This window comes from Dromiciops gliroides, chromosome 1 (genome assembly GCF_019393635.1).
Source record: "Dromiciops gliroides isolate mDroGli1 chromosome 1, mDroGli1.pri, whole genome shotgun sequence".
Classification (NCBI taxonomy): Eukaryota; Metazoa; Chordata; class Mammalia; order Microbiotheria; family Microbiotheriidae; genus Dromiciops; species Dromiciops gliroides.
In genome coordinates, this window is record NC_057861.1 from 763,355,668 (window position 1) to 763,380,022 (window position 24,355).

Here is a 24,355-nt window from a genome sequence, read left to right on the forward strand (position 1 = left end):
CATTTTAACGGTGTTTCTATCTCTTGCTTATTAGAGCCTCTCATGCCTTGTGCTTGCTTTTGGGGGGGTCAGTTCAGTGACTAATGTTTTTAACTACAAACTCAGCTCATTCTCTTGTGGTTTTTCCTGCTAACATCTCCTTCAGGAATTGGAGTTTGTCTCTGAGGATCGCTTGGGCTGCATCCTACGTGTGCTGCATTTAAATTGTTGTCATTTGGAATATAAAATGCTGTTTGTGCCCTTTGTCCTTGAGCCCAGGCACTGTCCAGCCAGTTATGGGGCGGAGGTGGGGGCGGAAGGTATTTCCCATCACTTGCCTCACAATCCCTCAGTCATCTTGTTTTTAAAACAGTCTCCCATGTGGATTAGAAGAAACACCTGCCCCCTCACCTGTGTCAGCCTCTTCCAGATTGTGGCCGGTCCTGTTTCTTCACAGCCCGCTTCAGGCCTCTTTTCTGGACCGTCATTTTGCCCATTTTATCCTGCTCTGCATTGAATGGCTTTTAGAAGTTTCTCATAGTTGAGTTTGCAGTCCAGTTGCCTCCTTCTTGATAAATTCAGTCGCTTTACCTGTAGGTCTGTTGATGTTTTCCTCCTGGGCTTCTCCCTCGTCAGTGGCACGGGGCAGTAGGACATGATTTCATCCCTTTTCTCTCTGGAGCCTCTTTTTCTCATCTGTCTTCACATGTATATCACTCTGCACTCTCCTGAGCTGGTTATACAATGACTTCTGTAATGAGATTTTTTTTTGTGAGGAAACAGCTCATTTGTGATTGACAGCTCATTTGGAGAGGTGGTGCATTGGAAGAGACTCAGAGATCTGCTAGAGGAAGAGCCTGTGGGAGGGTTCTAGAAGCTGGAAAAGCCTGGTACCGGAATCCAGAATTCTGTTCCCTTCTTGAAATCTTGACAACAGGGCCAAAGTCCCAGCCAAAGTCGAGGTCGGCTCCCCCAGGCAGCCTCTGAGGATACCTCTCCCTTGTCCAGGGTGGATGGAGCATGAAGAACTGAAAGGGAAGGGGGATTGGGGCATGGCTGCCAGGGACTCTAAAGAGAACAGCTGTTGCACTTAGAGTGACTTGGGAGAGAAAGGGCTCAGGTATCCAGGGCGCTTTTTGCAGGGGCACATGCCAGGCACATATGCCGAGCCAGCTACCTGAAGACCTCCCCAAGACAACCCCTTGTGCACAAATGGAGCTGCGTTCTGGGAAGGGTTCCCCGCAGTGTGGCAGGCCCATGACTCTCCAGAGTCTCCACGTGTGTCAGCTGCCGAATCTGCTGTCCTCATTGCCAACAGTGGCTTCAGAACGTGCAAAAGACGATGCTCCTCAGCCTGTTTTTCCCTCCATTTTGGGGTGCCCCAGACATCGCTGTGGGCGAGGAGGAGACCCAGTGCCTGGAGTGTATCTGGGCCCTGGCATCCATGTCTGCTTTTGGTTGTATCACTGAGCTTAGGATGGACTTAGGGATGGTGGGGTCCACACTGTGGCCATCTGGGAAAGTTGTCCTTTGTCTGGATCTTTGCCGCCTTGACCCTTCCTAGCGTCCCCCACAAAGCATGCTGCCATTACCCAGATGGTGCTCTCTACCCCCCCAAACAATTCAGTACTCCGACCCAGGAGCAGCTGCCCTGGGCTCAGCAGACATCTCTGGTCAGGCACCATCTTCCTCCTCTTCCATCGAGAGGTGATGCGAGCTTTTCCTCCATTAGACTATCAGCCTCTGAGGGCAAGAGCTCTTTCCTCAGCACTTCACACAGTGCCCAGCTCACACGCTTGTGATGAATACTTTATCATTCATTTCTTGATGGACTTTCTATTCAGTTCCCCACTGGAAGAGACTGCAGCTACCGTGGCCAAGAGGGAAATGCTGTGTGACACGGGGAGAAGTTGTTCATGTGCCCTTAGCCGGCTTCATCTAGTCCTGTCCCTGGAAGGGAGGTGTGCTCTCCCGGACAGGCCACTGCCCGCTTTGGCAGAGAGGGTCAGTGCCCAGGAGCTCTCTTCCAACCGTCTTTCTTAGGTATGCAATTCTGTGGTCTCTGTGTAGCTGCCTTCCACTTCATCAGAAAGACTGCTGTTGACATTACCGTCCTGTACTCAGGCTGATGCTAACAGGACGCAGAAGGAGGATACCAGCCTCCCTGGCCCCAAGGACAATGAGCATCAACATCATCGCCCCGTCTCTGTCAGAGGCTCTGTCTCAGCCTCCTGTCCACCTGGTCAGCTCTGGGGAGCCCGACGATTCTGGGTCCTCCCTCATCTGCTGCAGATGTTTTTCTCTGTTTTGTTGTGGTGGTCAAACGGTGTGAGGAGATCATTGGCTCTGAAGACTGGAGGTTAGCTAGCTCCATTGCTTTTCTTCTGGACTTGCTCCAATGTGTTGAACAAAGTACATTGGAGAGAAATGTCCTCAAAGCTTTCCCGGCATCTTCAAGACTTGGGTCGTGCATTTATTTTTTTCATAGCCATGCAGATGACATGTATCACGCATGGGTACAAAGGCTGCCCTGCTCTGTGGAAGGAGCTGATTGTGTAAACCCTGATATAGGAGGAGAAAAGGGAGGTCCCAGGATGACTTTCATGTAAATTAGGTCACGGCAAAGCAAACAGCTGAACCAAAGCCATCTTTTTGTCTCTTTTCACTGAGAGGCCTGTTTCAGTCCTTCTGTCTCTCCCCCCCCCCCCCCCCGACGCTGTTAGAGTTTTACTGCTCCTTTATTCATTCAACTTGTAGGTATTCAGATGTTATCCACTGCTACACGTATGTGCAGGGTTAGTCTTAATTCACTCTCTGGGGAGCCTCTTTTAGCCAAATGTGCTTTCTCTGTTTATTTCTTTTCATTCTTTTTGCTGTTTTCTCTGCCTTCTTTTTACTTCAGCTGGAGCGTAATTGGTTCTGCTCCAGTCCCTTCTTTCAACTCTGTATGTATATCTTTTTGTCTCAAACATGTTTCTTGGAAACAACCTATTGTTGGATCCTGCTCTCTAAGCCCTCGCCCAGAACCCAGTCATACATTCTTCTCCTGGTTGGGGTTTTCAAACCCCTCTGAAATCCCCCTCCTTAGTTAGAATGGGTTTTGCTTAGGACTCATCTCTCCCTTCATCTGACTCTTCCTCTCATTCTTCCCTCTGCCTTTGCCATCTTCTCTCCTCCTTTTCTGTTGAGTAGAATGTATTTCTGTGCACAGCCGTGTTTGTGCCTGTGTTCTCCCTCCTTTGGCAAGTTCAGAGGAGGGTGAGCTTCAGGTGTCACCTGCTCACTCCACCTCTTCCTTCTTTTTTGTACAGACTGCTGCTACGTGGGCACCACGGTTATGTGAGAGAATTGTCCTCATTTTTCCTCTCCTTTATTCCCCCCCCAAGTATATTCTTTTCCCTCTTCCTTTACATTCTTTTTGTAAGATCGTCAAAACATAACAGAGCCATTCTTCAGATATTTGTCTAATTAGGTTCTTTCATGACCCCTGACGATGCTCGGGTTCTAAAGGGACAGTTTAACTTTATAATTCTCTTACGATCTCTCATGTCTACATGTCTCTTGACTTCAGACTCCTCTTTACTTGAGAGTTTCTACTCAGCTTTGATCTTTTTGTCAGTAATGTTTGGAAGTTCCTTAGTTCATTGTTGTTATTGTTCAGTGATTTCAATCGTGTTTGACTCTTTGTGACCCCATTTGGGGTTTTCTTGGCAGAGATACTAAAGTGGTTTGCTATTTCTTTCTCCAGCTTATTTTACAGATAAGGAAACTGAGGCAAACAGGGTTCAGTGACTTTCCATGGGTCTGAGTTCACATTTTAACTCAGGTCTTCCTGACTCCAAGCCTGAAGCTCTTTCCATTGTGCCACCTAGCTGCCCCTTTATTTCATTTCAAGGTCCATTTTTCCCTAGTTTTGTTGGATAAGTTATTCTTGGTTGTAAGCCTACATTCTTAGACTTCTGTGATAACATATTCCAAGTTCTCCACTACTTTGGTGGTGGCTGCTAAGTCTTGTGTTATCCTGACTGGCTCCTCAGGACTTGAATTCTTTCTTTCTGGCTACTGGCAATAGTTTTTCTTTGTGCTGGAAGCTCAGGGTTTTGGCTGTGATGTTCCTCAAGCTTTTACATTAGGGTTTCTTTCAGGGGGTGACTTTGTATTTGGTTTTCACTTTGCCCTCTTATTCCAAGAGAACTAGATAGGTTGTTTTGTTGTTTCTTTTATAATCTTTTTTTTTTTTTTTTTGCCAGGTGATGAGGGTTAAGTGACTTGCCCAGGGTCACACAGCCAGTAAGTGTTAAGTGTCTGAGGTTGGATTTGAACTCAGATCCTCCTGAATCCAGGGCCGGTGCTCCATCCACTGCACCACCTAGCTGCCCCCTCCTTGTTGTTTTTTTAAAAGCATTTCATGAAACAGAATGTCTAGGCCCTATTTTTGGTCATGGTATTCAGGTAGTCCAATGATTCTTAAATTTATCTTTCCTCAATCTACTTGTTCACTTTGGTTTTTTTTTGCTATGAGACATATCATATTTTCTTCTGTTTTTTTCAGTCATTTGTCTTTGCCTTCACATATCTTGTTCTCTGGAGTCACTAGCTTCTCTTTGGTCCATCCTGATTTTCAGAAAGTTAGTTTTTCAGGTACCTCTTATCTTCTTTCCAATTCTAGAGCTTTCATTTTTCTTTACATTTTTTCCTCTGGTATACTCATTTGATTTTTAAAATCAGTTAGCTCTTTAAAAAAAATCTTGGGGGCAGCTAGGTGGCACAGTGGATAAAACACTGGCTCTGGATTCAGGAGGACCTGAGTTCAAATCCAGCCTCAGACACTTAACACTTACTGGCTGTGTGACCCTGGGCAAGTCACTTAACCCCAATTGCCCTGCAAAAGAAAAAAAAAATCCTGTTTTTTCTCTTCTTGGAATTCTAGCCAAATTTGTGCCCGTGTTGTGTTTTTCTTGGAGTCTTTGCTTGTAGCTATTTTGGAGTCATTCTTTTCTTCTGGGTTTGGGTCTTGAGGGTCCCTGTCACCCTGTCTTTTTGAGGTGGAATTCTTTTGGGTTTGTTCATTCTTCCAGCCTCCTTCCTATCTTGGATGGGCCCTGTTGCTGCTTTCTTGGAGCATTCAGGTTCTCAGGGACCTGCAGGCTTTCGGTGTACCCCAAGTTAAGTGTGGAGAAGAGACTCAGTAACCTGGGCAGTTCTCAGGTTCTGGGGTGTGAGGTGGATCTAGATGAAGGGAGCCTCTGAGGAAAAAACGCTGCTGAGCACCTCAGTGGGGGCCATGAGGAGTGGGAGGGCAGAGTGGGACTAGACTGTGCGAGCGTTGGGGAGCAGGGAAAAAGAAAGAGGGAGGGGCTTGTCCCAAGAGTGAGGCGGGAAGCCCGAGGGTGGCAGCATCCCCAGGGCGAGTGCTGGCACCTGGCCGAGCCTCCCTCCAGAGATTCTGGTGTAGGTGGGGCCCTTCCCTGTAATTCCCCGAGATCTGCGCTCTTCCTCTGGTTCTTAGGATTTTTGTAAACATGGAGAGGAGTGTCTGCCATTTGGTTTGTTTGCATCATCCCAAGGATGGGGCACGGCAGTGAGGCTTAGGGAGAGGGGGAGCTTGGATCCTCTGTGTGGGAACAAAGCCAGGCGACCCCGGGGCGAAGAGCACAGGGCCTGGAGTGGTGGAGAGAGACCTGCGTTCAAATCCAGCCTCGGACACTTCCTAGCTGTGTGACCCTGGCAAGTCACTTCACTTCTGTTTGTTTGCCTCAGTTTCCTCCGCTTTAAAATAAGGCTGGTAACAGCACTGACTTCCCCTGGTTCCTGTGTGGATCTAATGAGGTACTATTTGTAAAGCGCCAGCTCACGGCACTTGGTAGGCGCCACATAAATGCTTGTTTCCTCCCTCCTTTCCATGTCAGTACATCTTAGTGTATTCCTTTCTGGCCATTTTCTCTCAGTTTCTCTTCTTAAAACTTTTGGAAATCCTGAGTATAGAGTCTTTGAACTGGCACTGTTTGTTTTAAAGAGTGTTCCTGAATTCCACATTTCAGTGAGCTGGCTCTTTCCGAGCAGTCGACTTGGGAAGTTACCTGTTTCCATCCATGATTCTCCCAGTGTTGGAAATAGTTTTTAGCCTTGCCTTTCAGGCACCGCCGAAGAAAACCAGCTTCATCCCCAGCTTTTGCCAAGTGCCAGAGTGTCCAGTCTCCTAGGAAATGTTTGTTGGGCTCTTTCCAGACAGAGATTTCCATTACTAGACCACAGAGTGTGCTCCCGGCTCCCCCGAAGGTCCTTCTAATGTCAGGACGGTGCCCCGAGACCAGTGTAAGACTTGGAGAGGATCCGGAGACAGCAGCTGGGGGAAGGCGTGATGCGCATCCTCCTCAGCCGCCAGTCCTCTGTAGATGAGGTCACTGATCTTGCTTCCTTTTGTAGCTTGGAGGATGTTCAGTGATGACCGACTAACTCCGCGATGGTTCGGAGGGGCTGGCACGGGGATTCTTGGAAAGGGGTAGGCCTAGCCCGCCCGCCCACACTCACTGACATCAGTTCTTCCCTCCCTCCCTGACTTTGCAGGTGAAAGTCGCCATCCTCAAATACATCGAGACGTTAGCCCAGCAGATGGATCCCGGGGACTTTGTCAACTCCAGTGAGACGCGTCTGGCTGTATCTCGAATCATCACTTGGACAACAGAACCCAAAAGTTCTGATGTTCGGAAGGTATTTCGATCAAAGCGGAACCTTTGGCCACCACGCGAGCCACTGGACTGCCCCCCCCCCCCGGGCCTGGACTCAGGAGGACCTGGGCTCCGCTTCAGCCACAGCCATGTGGCCCCCTTGAAAGAGGCACTGGACTAGGGCCTGCCTCCATTTCCCCACCTCCCTCCCAGGGTGCTTTGCAGACTCGTGGGCACTGTCTAAATGCTGCTGCCAAAAAGAAATGGGTGTTTGTCCAGGGTGTGCCCACTGTGAGCCATGTCCCAGGAGAAAGCAGAGCAGGAGGGGGTGGAGGGGTGTGTCCCTGCCTGGGGGCCAGGAGCCCCTCCCCCTCTCCAGTCTGCTGGGAGCCCTGGCGGATGCTCTCCGGCGTGACTCCCCTTCTGCAGTGCTCTCCAAGTTGGCCACCTGCTTCGGTCTCAGTGCCTCCCACCGGGAAGATGCCCGAGAAGCCAGAATGGCAGAGCCTGCAGGGCCTTGGCCCGGGGCACTGCAGAGAGTGTCATGGTGTGCTAAAAGCTGGTCAAGGAAGGGCGGCTAGGTGGCGCAGTGGATAGAGCACCGGCCCTGGAGTCAGGAGTACCTGAGTTCAAATCTGGCCTCAGACACTTAACACTTACTAGCTGTGTGACCCTGGGCAAGTCACTTAACCCCAATTGCCTCACTAAAAAAAAAAAAAAAAAAAAAAAAAGCTGGTCAAGGAGACAGGGGCTCAAAATAGATACCTTTGAGGAATCCCAGTGGTAACTTATAGGGGATGGGGTCCATGAGCCCCCAGGGCCCACAACAGGCTTGCTGTGGAAGGCAGCAGGAGCCACAGCTGACGGCGAGCCTGGCTGGGGGGACACGGCAGCGTGACAGCCCAGGGGACTCTTGAGCAGAGGAGGATGGAGGCAGGGCTAGCACTGAGAGGGCTTTGCCTTCGTGCTGGGATGAGGAGGTGGGGGTCTGTCCCCTGCCCATCCCAGCAGCGTCTTTAAGGGCGTCTCTCCCTGCTTTCTTGGTCTTGTTCTGCTTGTTCCTGTAGGCAGGTCTGTGTCCTCAGGGCAGCAGGGCCCTCTCTCTGGTCTCTGCTCTTGCCCAGTCCGCAGGGTGGCTGTCAGGAGGGGGAGGGTCTCCCCGCAGCGGGCTGAATGGGGCCCTGAGGAAGGCCTGGCTCACTGTGGTTTCTCACATTGACTCTTCTTTTCATGACGGTGCCCAAGGAGCCCTTCTCTGCCCTCCAGGAGCTGCCCTTTGCTGGGCTACACCAGGCACTGTCCTGGGTGCTTCTTCTGTGGCTCCATGTCCAGAGGGCCCTTGGGCAGCTGGAGTAGAAGCACATTGAGGGGCAGCTAGGTGGCGCAGTGGATAGAGCACCAGCCCTGGAGTCAGGAGTACCTGAGTTCAAATCCGGCCTCAGACACTTAACACTTACTAGCTGTGTCACCCTGGGCAAGTCACTTAACCCCACTTGCCTCACTAAAAAAAAAAAAAAAAAAAAGCACATTGAACTGGTGACTGGGTCACTGAGCCTTTGGCATGGCCCAGCCACAAACAGTGAGTCTCTCGGTTGGTCCTAAAGTTAGTGGAGGCCCTGGCTTGAACTGTCTTCATCCTCTTGGTGCCTTGGTGGGTCAGTGTCACCTGAGCTTCTTTCGTCATTCCCTTTGTAATGTCCAGAGAGGAAGATTGGCTCTGGTTTTGTCCAGGTGGGGGAAAACCCATGGGTCCAAAGAGGGGCCGCGACAGCAGGCCCTGAGTCAGAGCAGGCCTTGGCCCATTTCAGCAGAGCTCTGGGCACATATCTCAGGGAAAATCAGAGACACCAGTTGGACCCCTGGTCTGCTTGACCCTGCCCTCTGAACCAGCCATGGTGAGCGCCGGACCCAGGCTAAACCATTTCTCAGACCCTCGCCCAGCCGCTGAACTTCCCCTCTGCGCCCCTGGGGCAGCTCCCTAGGAAGATCTGGGAGCAGGGGAGGCGCCCACCCATGTGGGCTGACCCTGGGGGTCTCCGTGTGGCCGTCCCCTGGGCATGTCTCCTGGCAGCTCTTCCCTGCTGCCGGGCACCTGGGCTCCCCAGGGCTGCTGGACATTCCTGCTTTGGCCTCACCTTTCAAGAGGTGTTTCTCTTCCCATCAAGCCTTTGTCTCCATCTCACAGATAGGCAGCAGCAGGCTGCTCAGAGGCCAGGGAGCCCCGACTGTGGACAGCCCCAGGTCACAGACCAGCCAGCAGCTGTACCAGAGTCCTCCGGCATCTGGACTGGTCCAGACACAGGCCGTGCGGGAAGAGTCCTAGACTCTGTGGAGGCCCTGCTGCTGCCACCCAGGGCCAGGGGAGTTGGCTGTCTGCCACGGCCGAGGGGCAGAGAAGACAGCAGCCTCTGGGGACAGGCCTGCCAAAGAAGACTCTGGCGCCCTGGGTTCCAGGCCCTCCTTCCGACATGAGCAGCCCCAAGCTGGACACAGGCCTGGCCCGACGTTTCACTTCTCATTACAGAGGAGCCTTTGCCAAGGAAGATGGAAGGAGAGAAGCACTGATGGAGCCCCTGCTGCGGCCCAGACCCTGGACCACGTGCTGCAGGGCACCGTGTGGGCACAGAGGAAGATAGCCCCACCACCATCCAGCCCCTCGTGGGGGACAGTCGGGCAGGATCGTGGCATCTGCAAAGCGAAGACTTCTGGGCCGCCCGCCGCTATGGAGGGGGCCTGAGCATTCATGTGGCATCCAGCAGTGTTTGGTGCTGATCGGGTGATTCTGGGCCTGAGCCTGCGTGGACAGATCTCTCCCCATGCTGTCCATTCTATCACAGCCCATTGAAGTGTGGGCCAGATCCCACGAGATTTCATTCAGAAAACATGTGCCGCATGTGCTAGAAGATAGCCACACCTGGGTCCCTTTTGCTCTTATAGTTCCCTGGGTCGGCCCAGAGAAACGCTTTCTGTCTGGGCCCAGCCTCAGCGGGCAAGTGCCCCTGAGAGGGGGCAGCTAAATCTGGAGACCGTCCTGCCTCCCCCAACGTCAGTCCCTGCGTGGAGCTCCATCCCTAAGAGGGGGAGACTCCCTCCGCTCTGCACTGCTGGTGCAGGCTCAGATGAGAAGCTACAGCAGGATCTTCGCCAGATAGACCCTCCTCTGTGGCAGCCATGTGACCCCCACTCCTAAAGCCGCTGTCCATTTGGGGACAGTCCCCAGATGTTCTGGACGCTGAGCAGCAACAAGGTGTCAGTTTATTCCCGGGGCTGAGGAAAAGAAGAGGTGTTTAAAGGTGCACAGGCACCTTCATGAACCGAGGGGAGAAATGCTTCCCACTACAGACGTGGGTTGGGCTCTGAAGCGTCAGAAGACCAGGTGTGCTGGCCGATTCAGGCCATGAAAAGGAAGGGACCGGCTAGCTGGATCCACCGCTGCCTCGCAGCCTGACCACACTGGCCCTGCCCGTCAGCATTCAGGCACAGCTGAATGTGGCCCTGGAACCTGTGGCACCCTGCCACCCCCACTCCCCATGACCTCGGGAGGGCCCACAGATGAGGAAGGAGAGCCAAGTCAGGCCCTGGACACGTCACGGAGAGCTGAGCAGTGATGGTGTTTTCTAGAATGTATCTGAACCATGTCAGCTGGAATGCAGCACGTCCCATTTCCACAGCCCTTTGGGGTTTCTCTCCACAAGATCCTTGCACTTGAGTACAGCCCTGCCCACTTTCTCTCCTTTAATACAAGGCCGACAGCCACATGATCTTGTCCCGTCTGGGGTTGGGGAGGGGCAGAGGACCAACAGCTAGGGCTGTAAATGCCCATGGTGAAGGTAGGAAGTTGCTGAGAAGTAGTGGAAGTCTTCCATGTTGACTGTGTATGGGAAAGGTGCTCCCTGGTTGTTGGGCTGAGACCCGTGTTCTGCCTGGCTCCTAGCCTGGGCAGCCCACCACAACTTGTAAAGTGGAGGGGTAGACCAACCCTGCCATTCCCTGGGCTTGGGCTAGCCCGCCGCGCCGTCCCCTGGGCCTGGGCTAGCTCACCATGCTGGTCTCAGGGCCTAGGCAGGGACTCTTCTGCAGACCTAACCTTGGGCCCTTCTTCTTCACAGGCAGCTCAGGCGGTGCTCATCTCCTTATTTGAGCTCAATACTCCCGAGTTTACAATGCTGCTGGGAGCTTTACCAAAAACCTTTCAGGACGGTGCTACCAAACTACTTCACAATCACCTTCGGAACACAGGCAGTGGCAGCCAGGTAATGGCAGCTGGGCAAAGGCCCAGCGCCGTTGTGAACACAGTGGCTGCCCTGCCCCAGGGTGTGACCGCAGCCACTTTGGGGGTGAGAAGCAGATGCTGAGGGAGAGTGTGGGGAGACGGGGAGGGGGTAGGAGAGGGACTAACCTGTATAGTCTTAAGGGCATAAGGAAGACCGAGATGGGGGTTGGGCATGCCGAGCCCTAGAGTGGAGAGAAGTGTCAGGCCTGGACCAAGGGCGCAGACTTTGGCAGGAAATGTCGGGGGAAGAGCACGTGTTTCATCTTGACCGATGCAGACTTCTCTTCCCTTCAGGGCTCAGTGGGGAGTCCCTTGACAAGGCCTACTGCACGCTCACCAGCTAATTGGTCCAGTCCTCTTACTTCCCCCACGAATACCGCCCAGAACACTCTGTTACCCAGGTGAGGAGATGTCACTGGTTCCTGGGGCTGGACAGCACGTCACTCCCCTCACCCAGTTCCCCTGGCATTTGGGTCATAGCCAGTTCTCGGGCTAATCTCTGGCAGAGTCACGCAGAGCGGACGGGTCCCAGCCTGGGGGTGTCTGAACCTAAAACCTCAGTGCCCACTTTCTCGGTATCCCATGGGGGTGGGAAAGTAGGCATTTGTGGGGTGCCTGCTGTGAGTCAGGCCTCACTATGACAGGCTCTGGTGGTCTGACGAGTGGGCACAATGTCATCACGGGCACCTGCCTGGTGAGCTCAGTGACTGGGGCTGGGAAGATCAGGCACTGCCCACTGGGGCATTCCACTAAGGTTTCTTGAAGGTGGGAGCACTTGATTGTGCTCTGATGGCTCATGGTGGCCCAGCTTATCGGAACCACTCCTCATCAGGCCCACACTGGGAGGAAGCAGCTCCAGGCTGGGTGTTGCCTCTCTGAATGGGTCGATACACATTCACTGGGGCCCTCACAGAGCCTGGGGGGAGGGGATGCCCCTTTTCTTTAGAAGAAGCGTATTACCAAGTCACTGAGCCCATTCCCTCCAGATGATCTAAATGGTAACTGGAGGCTGAAGGCCTCTTGCCCCATTTGTGTCTAAATGCCCTCTCCTGGCCACGTCCGCCTCCTCAGCAGGTGCCCCCCTTCCCCCCAGCTGGGGCCTGACCACATTTGTCTTTGGCAGCGCGTTTGACTACGACACGGAGAACATGAACTCGGAGGACATCTACAGCTCTCTTCGAGGGGTCACCGAAGCCATCCAGAATTTTAGCTTCCGCAGCCAGGAGGACATGAATGAGCCAGTGAAGAGGGAACCCAAGAGGGAGAGCGACGGCGAGTCAGTGAGTTGTTGCGGACAGCCTCCCTGGGGGTCTCTGCATGCAGGCCGTGGCCAAGTTGGGCCATACCGGCGTCCCCGGCACTGTCACTCCCTCTATCTGAGGGGCCGCCAGCATCATGGGCTTCGCACCAGCGTTGCGTCGTGCCCATTCCTTGGCCTCAGACTCCATCCACCTTCATGGTTTGGGAGCTGGCAGAGCTCATCTTGTCCAGCAGATGAAGCCCCTGAGGCTCATAGCCTTGCCAGGCTCACGAAGGTCGTGAGGAGCTGAAGCGGACCACGCCTGGGTCAGAGGGTTGGGAGGGACCGTGGCAGTCTTCCAGCCCAGCCCTGTCGCTTTACAGGTGGCAAAACTGACTTGCCGTGTCACCCCAGGAGTTGGTGTCGGTGCCAGGGTCTGAGCTCGGGTCCTGACGCCAGACCAAATTTGGCATGCCGTCTTCTTTGTTGGTCACTGCCTGCTCCCAGGCCTGGCTTTGTTTGGTCCTGTCATTCAAGGCCCCCACGGACAGAGACCCAAATGTACTTTCCACCAATGTGGTGGCACTAGTGCGAAGAGCCATAGATCTGTCTGATTCTTTGCTTTGTTTTTCCTCTGAAAGCAACAAACTGTCCAGGGGCAGGACTCTTGGGGGCTGCTGGGGTTTGTAAACTGTCATCTCTCTTCCCCGCCCAGATGTGCAGCGACCCCCGAGCTGGAGGGGACGCCCCTGACTCGGGCCGAGCAGTTCTTGACAACAAGACCTCGATGCTCAACACCATGCCCCCACACTCCTCCCCGCGCTCGCGGGACTACAACCCCTACAATTACTCTGATGGCATCGGCTCCTTCAACAAGTCGGCCTTGAAGGAAGCCATGTTTGATGACGATGCAGAGCAGTTTCCTGACGGTGAGTCCTGGGCAGGGCGGGCAGAGCAGGGCCAGGGCCAGGCCAACAAGGCTGGGCTGGGCGGGGCGGGCAGAGCAGGGCCAGGGCCAGGCCAACAAGGCTGGGCTGGGCGGGGCGGGCAGAGCAGGGCCAGGGCCAGGCCAACAAGGCTGGGCTGGGCGGGGCGGGCAGAGCAGGGCCAGGGCCAGGCCAACAAGGCTGGGCTGGGTGGGGCGGGCAGAGCAGGGCCAGGGCCAGGCCAACAAGGCTGGGCTGGGCGGGGCGGGCAGAGCAGGGCCAGGGCCAGGCCAACAAGGCTGGGCTGGGCGGGGCGGGCAGAGCAGGGCCAGGGCCAGGCCAACAAGGCTGGGCTGGGCGGGGCGGGCAGAGCAGGGCCAGGCCAACAAGGCTGAGCTGGGCGGGGCGGGCAGAGCAGGGCCAGGGCCAGGCCAACAAGGCTGGGCTGGGCGGGGCGGGCAGAGCAGGGCCAGGGCCAGGCCAACAAGGCTGGGCTGGGCGGGGCGGGCAGAGCAGGGCCAGGGCCAGGCCAACAAGGCTGGGCAGGACCGGGCCAGGCCAACTAAGAGGGAAGCAGCTTAAGGAGGAGTCTGATGGGGTCTCGTTTTATTGTGTGTGAGCTGGCACTCTGGGTGATGGCGTGCAGAGTCACAGAGTCCCTCACTGGGCCCTGCCCCTCCCTCCGCAGACCTGTCTCTGGACCACTCGGACCTGGTGGCCGAACTGCTGAAGGAGCTGTCCAACCACAATGAGCGCGTGGAAGAGAGGAAGAGCGCTCTCTGCGAGCTCCTGAAGCTGACCCAAGAAGACGCGTTCGGGGTCTGGGACGAGCACTTCAAAACCATCCTGCTCTTACTCCTGGAGACGCTTGGGGACAGAGAGGTGATTGGGCTCCCCTCCCCTCACCGTGAGCCATTAGCGGTGCAGACCCCAGCCCACCATGGAGCTTGGGGGGCCAGCAAGCCCTGAAGGTGCGGCCTTCAGTTTGGACAGCAGGCTCTTTGGAAGCAGGTGTTTTTGCACCTCGTCTCTAGTGGATGCAGCTGTGGGTGTGCCCAGCGTCCGCGCAGAGGTGGCTATGCCCAGGTTCCCTCCCCCTCTCCGTAGAGAGGAGATTCTGGCCTCCTGGGAGGGGCGGGATGCAGGCTGCCCGTTCTTTGGGTCTCCTTTAGGAGTGTCCTCACGGGGGGCTCCGTCCGCATGTATGTGTGCAGCGTGCTCCAGGTTTCACCCACATCACCCCAGCAAACCTTTGTTCCCAGCACTCAGTCAGAGCTCTGGCCCTACGAGTTTTAAGAGAAATCCTAAGGAACCAACCGGCCCGATTTAAAAACTACGCTGAGCTAACCATCATGAAGACCCTGGAGGCCCACAAGGACCCGCATAAAGAGGTAAGCCCGGCCTGACTCAGCCTTCTCCCGTCTGGCCACCAGTGGATGGCTGGACGCACACATCTGTCCGTGCCTAAGAGCCCCGCTGTGGTTCTGCCCAAGGAGCCCCGCCCGCCACTGGCCAGAAAACGCTCTCCCTGTCCATCACCGCGGCTTCCGGGATGGTAAGCGGCCCAGGGGACTTTGGTTCTCCCTCTTGCCGTCCAGGTGGTGAGGTCTGCCGAAGAAGCAGCGTCCATGCTGGCTACCTCCATCAGCCCGGAGCAGTGCATCAAAGTGCTTTGTCCCATCATCCAGACAGCGGACTACCCCATTAACCTGGCTGCCATCAAGATGCAGACGAAGGTGACCGAGAGGGTGCCCAAGGAGACCCTGGCCCAGCTGCTCCCAGAGGTTGTGCCGGGCCTCATCCAGGTAAGGACCCCCCCTCCTGTGATTCACCACCGGGGACAGCCCGGCACGGCCTCCCCATGTCAGCGAGAGAAGGAGCTCTTCTTCCTGGGACTAGCCAAAGGTAGGTTGTCGAGAGACCCTCCCCAACGGGGCAGCCGGTAGCACGGCTCTCCCACCATGTTCTCAGAAGAGACGGGAGGTGTGGAGTGGTCCTGTTCCCTCCCTAGTGCTGGCGGGCACGTGGGAGATGGCGTAAACCCACAGGGTCAGCGTGTAAGCGGGGCCTTGGCCCCGTGACGCTCAGGCTCTGGATGGTCATCTGAGGAGACGAGAGGCCCTTTTTCTCCCAAGTTGCCTTGGGTTCCTGTCCTGTTGGGAGACTCCTGGCCTGTACCTCTGGTAGTGACCATCTCAGCAGCCCAGCTATGGGGCCACAGAGAAGATGGCTGGTCCCAGCGGCCTGCGCAGCGATGCTGACACGTGGCAATTTCTGTGGAACCCTGGCCAAAAGCTCTGCAGAAGCCATGCGGTCATTGCTTTGGTCAGTCAGAAGGTTGTCCCATGCCGTGACGCGGGCTGGTGACTGCCCTGGAAATCCCTGGACTCCTGCCCCTGCCAGCATCCACAGAAGAATCGTCGTCAGAGACAGCTCTGACACCAGCTGTAGCCGCATCACCGGGGGGCCACCGTCTTCTACAAGCAGCCTCTCCAGCAAAGACATGGTCTCCCTGCCTGGGAAAGGGCCCTATCCCGCGTCCAACAGCAGGCGGACACGTGCCTAGGCACAGGTGGGAAAGACAGGGCCCCGGCTCAGTGGCAGCGGACCCGAAGCAGAGCAGGAACTGAGGGAGTCACGTGACTGCCCAGACCCAGGTCAATGGGAGTGTCCCCACCACGGCCTCATTTGTGCATCGGGCCCATCCTGGAGGGGAGGGGGGGCTCCACAGCTGCTTCCCTCTAGAAGACCATGCTCCTGAGAAGTGCATGCACTTAGCGGAACAGGCTGCAGCCTTCGAGGCTCTCCCCTGACAGCAGCCTGGCCTGCCTGTGGGGAAACCAACCAAAAGTCCTTGGTGGAGAAACTGCAGGCTGACTGACCGTCTGATGGCTGGCTTCCAGTGAGACACAAGACTGGGGGCGGAGGGACAGCCACCTACGTTGGCTGGTGTCTGAGAATGGCCCGGCTGACCGAGAGAGGGAGTGGGCCATACACCACATCTTCCTGTAGGTGTTTGCTTTTTGGTTTTATTTTATTTTTTACATATTTTTATTTACTTCACTGAACATTTTTTACTCACATACAATTTTTTCAAAACAATTTCCTGCCCACCCCTCCCCCTTTTTGAAGAGGCAAGCAATTTAATATTGATTATACACATGAAGACATGCAAAATGTATTAACATGTTAGCCATGTTGCAAAAGAAAGCACAGACAAAAATAATAAAATGAAGACTAAAGAAAGAAAAAGGAAAGTCAGCTTCAATCAACATTCAGATTCCATCCATTTTTTCTCTGGAGGTGGTGGCATTTTCCATCATGAGTCCTTTGGAATTGTCTTGGATCGTTGTGTGGCTGAAAATAGCTAAGTCATTCATGATTGATTATCACACAGTATTGGAGTTACTGTGTATTATATTCTCCTTGTCCTGCTCACTTCACTTTGCATCAGTTCATGTAAGCGATCCCTGCTCATCATTTGTCATAGCACAATAGTGTTCCATTACAGTCATAGACCACAACTTGTTTAGCCATTCCCCAGGTGATGGGCTTTCCTTTGATGTCCAGTTCTTAGATACCACAAAAAGAACTGCTAGAAATACTTTTGTACCAATAGGTCTTCTTCTCTTGTGGGGGATGTCTTTGGGACATAAGTCTAGCAGGTGCACAGTTCTAGAGCCCTTTGGGCCTAGTTCCCAATTGCTCTCCAGAATGGTTGGATCAGTGCACAACTCCACCAGCAGTGGATTAGCATCCCAGCTTTCCCACATCCCTATCAACATTTGTCCTTTTTTATTTCTGTCATATTAGCCAATCTGATAAGTGGGAGGTGGTAGCTCAGAGTTGTTTTCATTTGCCTTTCTCTGATCAGTAGTGATTTAGAGCAGTTTTTCATGACTAGAGATAGCTTTGACTGCTTCATCCAAAAACTGCCTGTTTATAATAAGTCTTTGGCTCTCTATCAACTTGGGCCTATTTCCCAGTCGTCTTACAGACCTCACCAGTCAACAGGCAGATGAGGCTTGACCTCCTGGCTCCTCACCCAGCAGCTGCCCTCCTGTCGATTCTTGCCTTTGGTTCTTTTTTTTTTTTTTTTTTTTGGCGAGGCAATTGGGGTTAAGTGACTTGCCCAGGGTCACACAGCCAGTAAGTGTCAAGTGTCTGAGGTCAGATTTGAACTCAGGTCCTCCTGAATCCAAGGCCAGTGCTTTTTCTACTGCTCCACCTAGCTGCCCCTTTGCCTTTGGTTCTTGAGAGACTTAGCTCTTGACCCATCCAGCTGGAAGGCAGCCCTTCAGGAGAGGCGCCTTTGTTTCTGGGAAAAGCTTAGCCCCCACCCTCCTCTTCCCGCTCAGTTCTCAAGCCTCCGTAAGGAGGAGACTACGGGAACATCAGGACCCATCTATGTCTGTGTCCAAGGCCTCCTCCTCTTCAGTGACAACATCTTTAAAAACACAGAATTGACCAAAAGAGTGTACACAAGCAGGGCCAGCTAGGTCAGGAGGACCTGAGTTCAAATCCGGCCTCAGACACTTAACACTTACTAACTGTGTGACCCTGGGCAAGTCACTTAACCCCAATTGCCTCACTAAAAACAACCAAAAGAGTGTACACAAGCAGGGCCAGCTAGGTCAGGAGGACCTGAGTTCAAATCCGGCCTCAGACACTTAACACTTACTAACTGTGTGACCCTGGGCAAGTCACTTAACCCCAATTGCCTCACTGAAAACAACCAAAAGAGTGTACACAAGCAGAGCCAGCTAGGTCAGGAGGACCTGAGTTCAAATCCGGCCTCAGACACTTAACACTTACTAACTGTGTGACCCTGGGCAAGTCACTTAACCCCAACTGCCTCACTAAAAACAACCAAAAGAGTGTACACAAGCCCAGTGGCGTGTTCTGGTCACCTTTTTTTTTTTTAAGGAGATAGGATTCATTGGAACAATAGACTGCCCTAAAGTCCAAACATCAGAACATTCAGGATTCCCTGAAAAAATTTAATGAGAGGTCCCCTTGTTGTGTGACCCTCTGATCCAAGACAGCAGGAGAGACCCGTGCTTGCCAGAGGTGTTCCCCACCATGATGGGGGAGATCTGGCGCAGAGTCCAAGGGGACATCACGCCGGCTGCCTGAAGCTCAGCACACTGCAGAGCCTCCCAGAGAAGAGCCCTGAGAACATCCCTTTGTCTGCAACACCCTCGGGCCCTCCTCCGGCCCTCCCCTGAAGACCTCAGCTCGGACTTGTCCCCCAAGCTGCCACCCTATGGCCCCTGCCAACAAACCTTGGGCAGACGAGTGGCCTCTGGCTTTTTGATTGGCCTTTTGGGCCAGCTTGCCGGAAGCTTGTTCCGGGGAGTTGTAGACGCTACCTTGAGCAGGCCGGAGCCCGTGCTCTGAGAGGTCCAAGGGAATTCATTCAGGGAATCTTGGCTTGTCACCCACAACAAGCCTGAGGTCCTAGTCCCCATCTCCCTCTCCTCCTAGGGATATGACAATTCGGAGAGCAGTGTTCGCAAAGCTTGTGTCTTCTGCCTCGTGGCCATCCATGCGGTCATTGGCGATGAGCTGAAGCCCCATCTCAGCCAACTCACGGGGAGCAAAGTAAGTGCAGGCCCAGCCCCTATTGTCCATGTTGTTCACGTTCCTTCTTGGGGCAGGAGGCCGACCGTATCAGGGTCGGGGGCCGTGGCTTCTTTGTGGCCTCGCTCTTTCTGTGCTCCAAAGCAGCACGGTCGCAGGGCAAGAAGGGGACAGGAAATCTGTCAGCAAGGGAGGGAGGTGGGAGAAGTCTGCGAGGCCTTTCTGGAGGGGGCTGGGGGACACGGAGCAGAGTTTAACCTTTCAAGGCACCCCCATCCTTCCTAATGTGTCCAGGGCCCAGACGGGCCCAGAGGAGAGAGCTAGCCTCTGGACAGCTCCGCTCCCTGACCCGGGCAAGCCAGTCAGCAGGCATTAACTGAGCACCTAATGTGTGTCCAGCCCCGTGCTAAGCACTGGGAATACAAAGGAAAGCAAAAGCCCTGCCCTCAAGGAGCTTACTATCTAATGGGAGGGGTGGGGAGACAACACACCAGGACATGCGGGGGTCAGGGAAGGCTTCCTGTAGGAGCCAGGGCTTTAGCTGGGGCCGGAGGGAGGCTGTGCCAGGGAGGCCCAGATTCCATCTGCATCCCTAGCCACACCCTGGGTCTGTGAGAAGTGCTAGAGGCATCCACAGCCACCTTGACCCCCAGACCCCCAGCAGGTGCTGCCATGGCAAGCAGGCACTTGAGCAGACCACTGGCCCTCCTGGCCCAGGAGTAGGAAGGGGTGGCAGCCACCCGGTGGCTGCCTCTCTCAGACCCAAGACCCCTTGTGGCAGCAGGGTCAGACTTCATATACCCTCCCAACTGTCAGAGCTTCACGCAACAATCCAGTCTTATTGGCTCACATGATTGGAGGTGGGTTATAGTAAAATGAAGTCCCCAGATGCCATCAGGGAAAGGATGGAAGGCCTTCACTCTGAATACTTCCCATCTAGGTGTGGCTGTGCAGGCCAGAGTCCTTCAGCTTTTGTAGACAGAAGAATCTGACTCTTCTGTAAGCTTGGTTTGGGCTTGAGCCCGATGAAGAGATTCAGTGGAATCTCTCAAGGGGAGCTTGCCTTTGAGTGGGGGTGGCGGGGAAGGACTGAGAAAGAAGGGGAGGTCACTGGGTCCCCCAAGGAAGCAATGATTAAGGATGATTTTTCACAGGGGGCACAACTTTGGGGGTCATTTAGAACTATGCCCTCAGCTATTGGCCTTTGCCCCCAGTGGGACTTCCTGTCCCCTTGGGGTTCTCCTGAAATGGCCGGCTGGGGTGACCCTAGAACCTTCTCCCTTAATTATCTCCCATTGATCCTGTGGCTGATTTGTTGGTTGTGCGTTGGTTTGCTTGCTGTAGCCTCCCTTAGGCTGTGAGCTCCTCAGAGACAGGGCCTGTCTCTTACCCCTTTTGTGTGCCCGGCACTTAGCCAGGGGGCTGGCACACAGTGGGTGCTTCCTGAGTGCTTCTTGACTGACTGGGTGCAACTCTTTTGAATGAAGTGAAATTTATTTTCTTGGCTTTGGTGGACGCGGAAGGCAGAAGCGGCCTTGGTAGCTGGGGTTGCTCCCAGGTCCGCGCCACCTTCTTCCCTCAGGTATTGAAATGTGCCGTCCATCTCTTCTCTCTGCAGATGAAGCTGCTCAATCTGTACATCAAGCGGGCGCAGACAGGCTCTGGTGGGAGCGATCCCTCCATGGGCGCCGACACGCCTGGGCAGAGCTAGCAGAGCGAGCCGCCACGACCAGGACAGAAGAAGCGCTTCTAAGCCACGGTCTGCGCTCTGGCTCTTTGCTCATCTTTGTGTTCTTGAACAGGTGGCTGTTCCCAGCCTGCATGTACCCGTCACAGTAGAGTGGTCCCAGATTCAAGGAAAACAGTATTAATATTGGTTAATGAATACAAAAGAGTTTTTAAAAATCTAATCCGCTGTTTGACCAGTCCTCACTCCTCTGTCTTCCCATTAACCTTTGCCAGTGTTACGACTGTATAAATTTTTTAAATTGCTGATTAAACAGGAATGCTTTGAGCTTCACAAGTTTAAAATCTGACAACATTTTTGCCTTGATTCAGCTGCAGAATGTTTCTGTTACTACCTTGAGTTCTATTGACTATCATGCCCTTTGCTAGAAATGAGAAACGAAGGGGAGCAAAAGCAAGTTGCCCCTCGCCGCAGCTGGGCCCCGTGGAGGCCACCCCTCACGGTTTGTCTGGGAGCCGGGGGCTCCCCTGCGGGGGGTCTGGACGGGTCCCAGGATTCTGGCCGGCCATGCCAAGGGGTGGGAGCGGGGGAGCCCAGGGCAGGTCGTGAGCCATCTTCAGCTTCGGAGACCTCCCTCTGCTGACCCGCTCCATGCGCCTCACACAACTTTCTGGACGGAGGCCTGTCCTGAGCAAAAGACAATGGGGGTGCTTTTCCGGGTCTAGCCTGGCAGCGAGCTCCTTAAGCCTTCCCTCTGTAGGCAGGTGCACTCTCGGGGGGGCTGAGGAGAGGCAAGCCGGTCCCCCGTTCTCGGCCACCGCCCTCTCTACCTCTGCGGGGCTCCCTCTCCTCACCGAGCCAGCGCCCACACTGTCCGTCGTCCCTGGCTCCCGCGTCTGTGACGCCGCGAGGTCAGACAGCCGTTCACAAAGTAGCCCGCCACCTCCACCACCGTCCTGGAAACCATGCTTGCTCGGCTGAGTCAGCATTCGAAATGGATGGAGAGACTCCTGAGAGGAGGAAGGAATCCTGTCCTTCTTCTAGCAGCTCCATCAGGAAAAGCGCTGCCCCCTCCCCGCCCCCCCCCCATCTTTTTAACTGTTAATTACATTGTGTCTTTATGGTTCTGTGCTTTCCTTGTGCATATCCTGGCAATAAAATGTATATAACATTACTTGAAAAATATCAAGCACTCTCTACTGTGCTGCTGCCTTGTTTTCAGCCCAGTTTGTCCCCAAAGAGGGAGCAAGGTCCCAGATGGTGACTGTGATGACCAGCAAGGCCTTCCAGCATCTCGCTAGAGAAGCCCTAAGGCAGAGAAAGGACCCAGGACCAGCTCAGAAATGAGCTGGTCACAAAAAGGAACTGCCCCCTTTGCTTTTGGGGGGGGGGGGCGGGCAATGAGGGTTAAGTGACTTGCCTAGGGTCACACAGCTAGTGTCAAGTGTCTGAGGCCAGATTTGAACTCAGGTCCTCCTGAATCCAGGGCCAGGGCTTTATCTGCCACCTAAGTGCCCCCTAAGGGGTGACATTTTTTAGGTGACCTAGGTTTCTCTCTTGTAGCGTCCAGGAAGAGGACTTTTATATGTCCATGACTCTTGATGCTCCTTCCCAGGAAGAAAACGTAGATAGAACTGGGGAAGGCCACTCGGTGGCTTGTCCACAGTTCCCTAAGCAGCAGAACTATGCTTGGCTCTAGGCAGGCCTTCTGGCTCTAACCTCAGGCTGGGCTCCTAGTGACAGCACAGACCGGTGTCCCTGCTCCTGCCACCTCAGGCAGGTGTGGTGCCAGCGTCGGTCGGGTTTTCTACACCTGATCTAAGACAAGCCGTCTCAGGTAAAAAGTCATCTGTGAAAGGGGGTGGGAAGGGAACACACATTTCAAAAAGCACCTATGTGCGGGGGCACTGTGCTGAGCACTGAGGATGAAAGGGAGGCGAAAGACAGCACCCGCCCTTGAGGATCTTGGGGTCCAATGAGGGAGACAGACAACATGCAAGTAGCTCCGCCCAACCCAGAGGCACAGGGCAAAGTGGAGGTGATCTCTGAGGGAAGGTCCCAGATGGGCATTGGGACCAGGAAAGTCCTTCTGCAGAAGGTGGGGTTCAGGCTGGGTCTCGAAGGAATCCCAGAGTGGAGAAGAGCATGCTGGCCTCCTGGAGGACCAAGGCAGACAGACTCAGGAGGTGCATGTCATAGGGAGGGTGAGGAGTGAGGATGGGTCAGGTTGGAAGGGCTTTGAAGGGTTATCTGAGCCAGGAGGTGACAGTGAGCCACTGGCGTCTGTTGTAGGGGAAAGGTGACTGGGAATACCAATTTGACAGCTGAGCAGAAAATGGGTTAGGAGCAGCTGAAAGCAGGCAGGAACCCCCGCCCCACAGGCACTTACAGTGGTCCACTGTGCCAGTGTCACATCACAGGAGAGAAGGGGGCACGCCCAAGAGATATCACAAAGGGAGAAATGACAAGACACAGAGGTCACTGATTGGATAATGTGAGATGAGGAAGTTGGGAGGACTCAATGTGCCTGAGACAATGATGATGCCCTGAGCAGTGATAGGGAAGTTAGGAAGGGGGAGGATTTGGTCCTGGGGAAATCCAGTTGCTGAGAATTTGGGGCTGCACCAAGAATCATCTACAGACAGCTGACAGAAGGGCCTTAGTAAAAGCCGTAGAGAGTCCTGGACTTGCCCTCTTCCATAGGATAATCCATCAATAAGCATTTATCAAATGCCCACTATGGCAAGCACTGTGCCAAATGTTGGGGTTAGAAAAAGAGGCAAATTCTCTGCCAGCAAGGAACTTACAATCTATTGAGGGACACACCATGCAAAAAACTATATACAAAGCAAGCTTGATTCAGAATAAGTAGGAAATAATTAAGTGAGGGAGGACACTGAAATTAAGAGGGGTTGAGGAAGGCTTCCTGTAGCAGATGGGATTATTTTTTAAATCATAAAAGTATTTTATTATTTTCTAGTTACATGTAGAGATAGTTTTCAACATTTGTTTTTATAAGATTTCTAGTTTCAAATTTTTCTCCCTCCCCAAGACAGAAAGCAACCTGATATAGGATCTATGTACAATCACATTAAACATATTTCCGCATTAGTCATGTTGTGAAAGAAGAATCAGAGCAAAAAGGAAAAACCTCAAAAAAGAAAAAACAACAACAGCAACATAAACAATAGAAACAGTAAGGTTCAATCTGCATCCAGAGTCCTCAGTTCTTTTTTCTGGATGTGGAGAATATTTTCCATCATGAGTTCATTGGATTATTTTTCTTCTTACAGATAAGGAAACTGAGACCAAGATAAGATAACTTGTTTAAGATCACACAACTAATAACTTTCTGCAGTCGAAATGTAACTCAGATTTCCCTGCATTTTCCAGCACCTTTATTTGGGAACCTGATCTGAGATGAGAAGAGTTAAGAGGATCAGAGGGAGTCACAGGAAATCTCTGGTTTAAACAATCTTTTCTCTTTTTATGGTCAAGAAAGGGTTCACAAGAGGTGGCTATAAAGTGCCTTTCCCAAGGTTCCAGGAGTTCTTTCTACCCTTCAATCTTAAAATGATTAATCTCCAAACCTTCAAAATCTACTAAGATAATTTTGGGCAGTTCTATAAACTTTGACTATCTGGCTTTATTTCCATAATTCCAGTGTGGCTAAGGCTGAAATGACAGGGGTGGGGGGAAAGGGTCTTACAAGTTTTGTTTTTTTTTTTTCCCTCATAACCCAGTCTCCTACAGAAAGCTTAAAGTGGAAGTTAATCCTGCTTAATTGCTTCAAGTATGAAACTTCATTAACTTTCATTTTATTCTAAACTCTTTGACTTCAACCTTTTAGCAGCTTTCCTGGCTGGCTGCATTTTCCCTTTTAGAAATCTTTCAAAATAACAGAATCTATAAACAACACAAACACGATGCAAGAAAAAAATTTTCCTGCATCTTACAAAGATACAAACAGAGACAAAGTGATAAGACAGACACTTAGAC

The 24,355-nt window shown here is 53.3% G+C and overlaps 1 protein-coding gene across 1 annotated transcript in view; it reads left to right on the forward strand.

Annotated features, from left to right (window-relative positions):
• CLASP2 (cytoplasmic linker associated protein 2) overlaps positions 1-20,700 on the forward strand; it is a 126,017-nt gene extending 105,317 nt beyond the window's left edge. Inside the window, 10 exon segments of the mRNA XM_043962913.1 lie at positions 6,547-6,690; positions 10,757-10,900; positions 11,215-11,321; positions 12,044-12,200; positions 12,876-13,089; positions 13,775-13,968; positions 14,349-14,477; positions 14,685-14,891; positions 18,574-18,690; positions 20,288-20,700. Coding sequence (XP_043818848.1) covers positions 6,547-6,690; positions 10,757-10,900; positions 11,215-11,321; positions 12,044-12,200; positions 12,876-13,089; positions 13,775-13,968; positions 14,349-14,477; positions 14,685-14,891; positions 18,574-18,690; positions 20,288-20,380 — 1,506 coding nt within the window. The 3' untranslated portion in view covers positions 20,381-20,700.
• Positions 20,701-24,355: the final 3,655 nt, after the last annotated feature.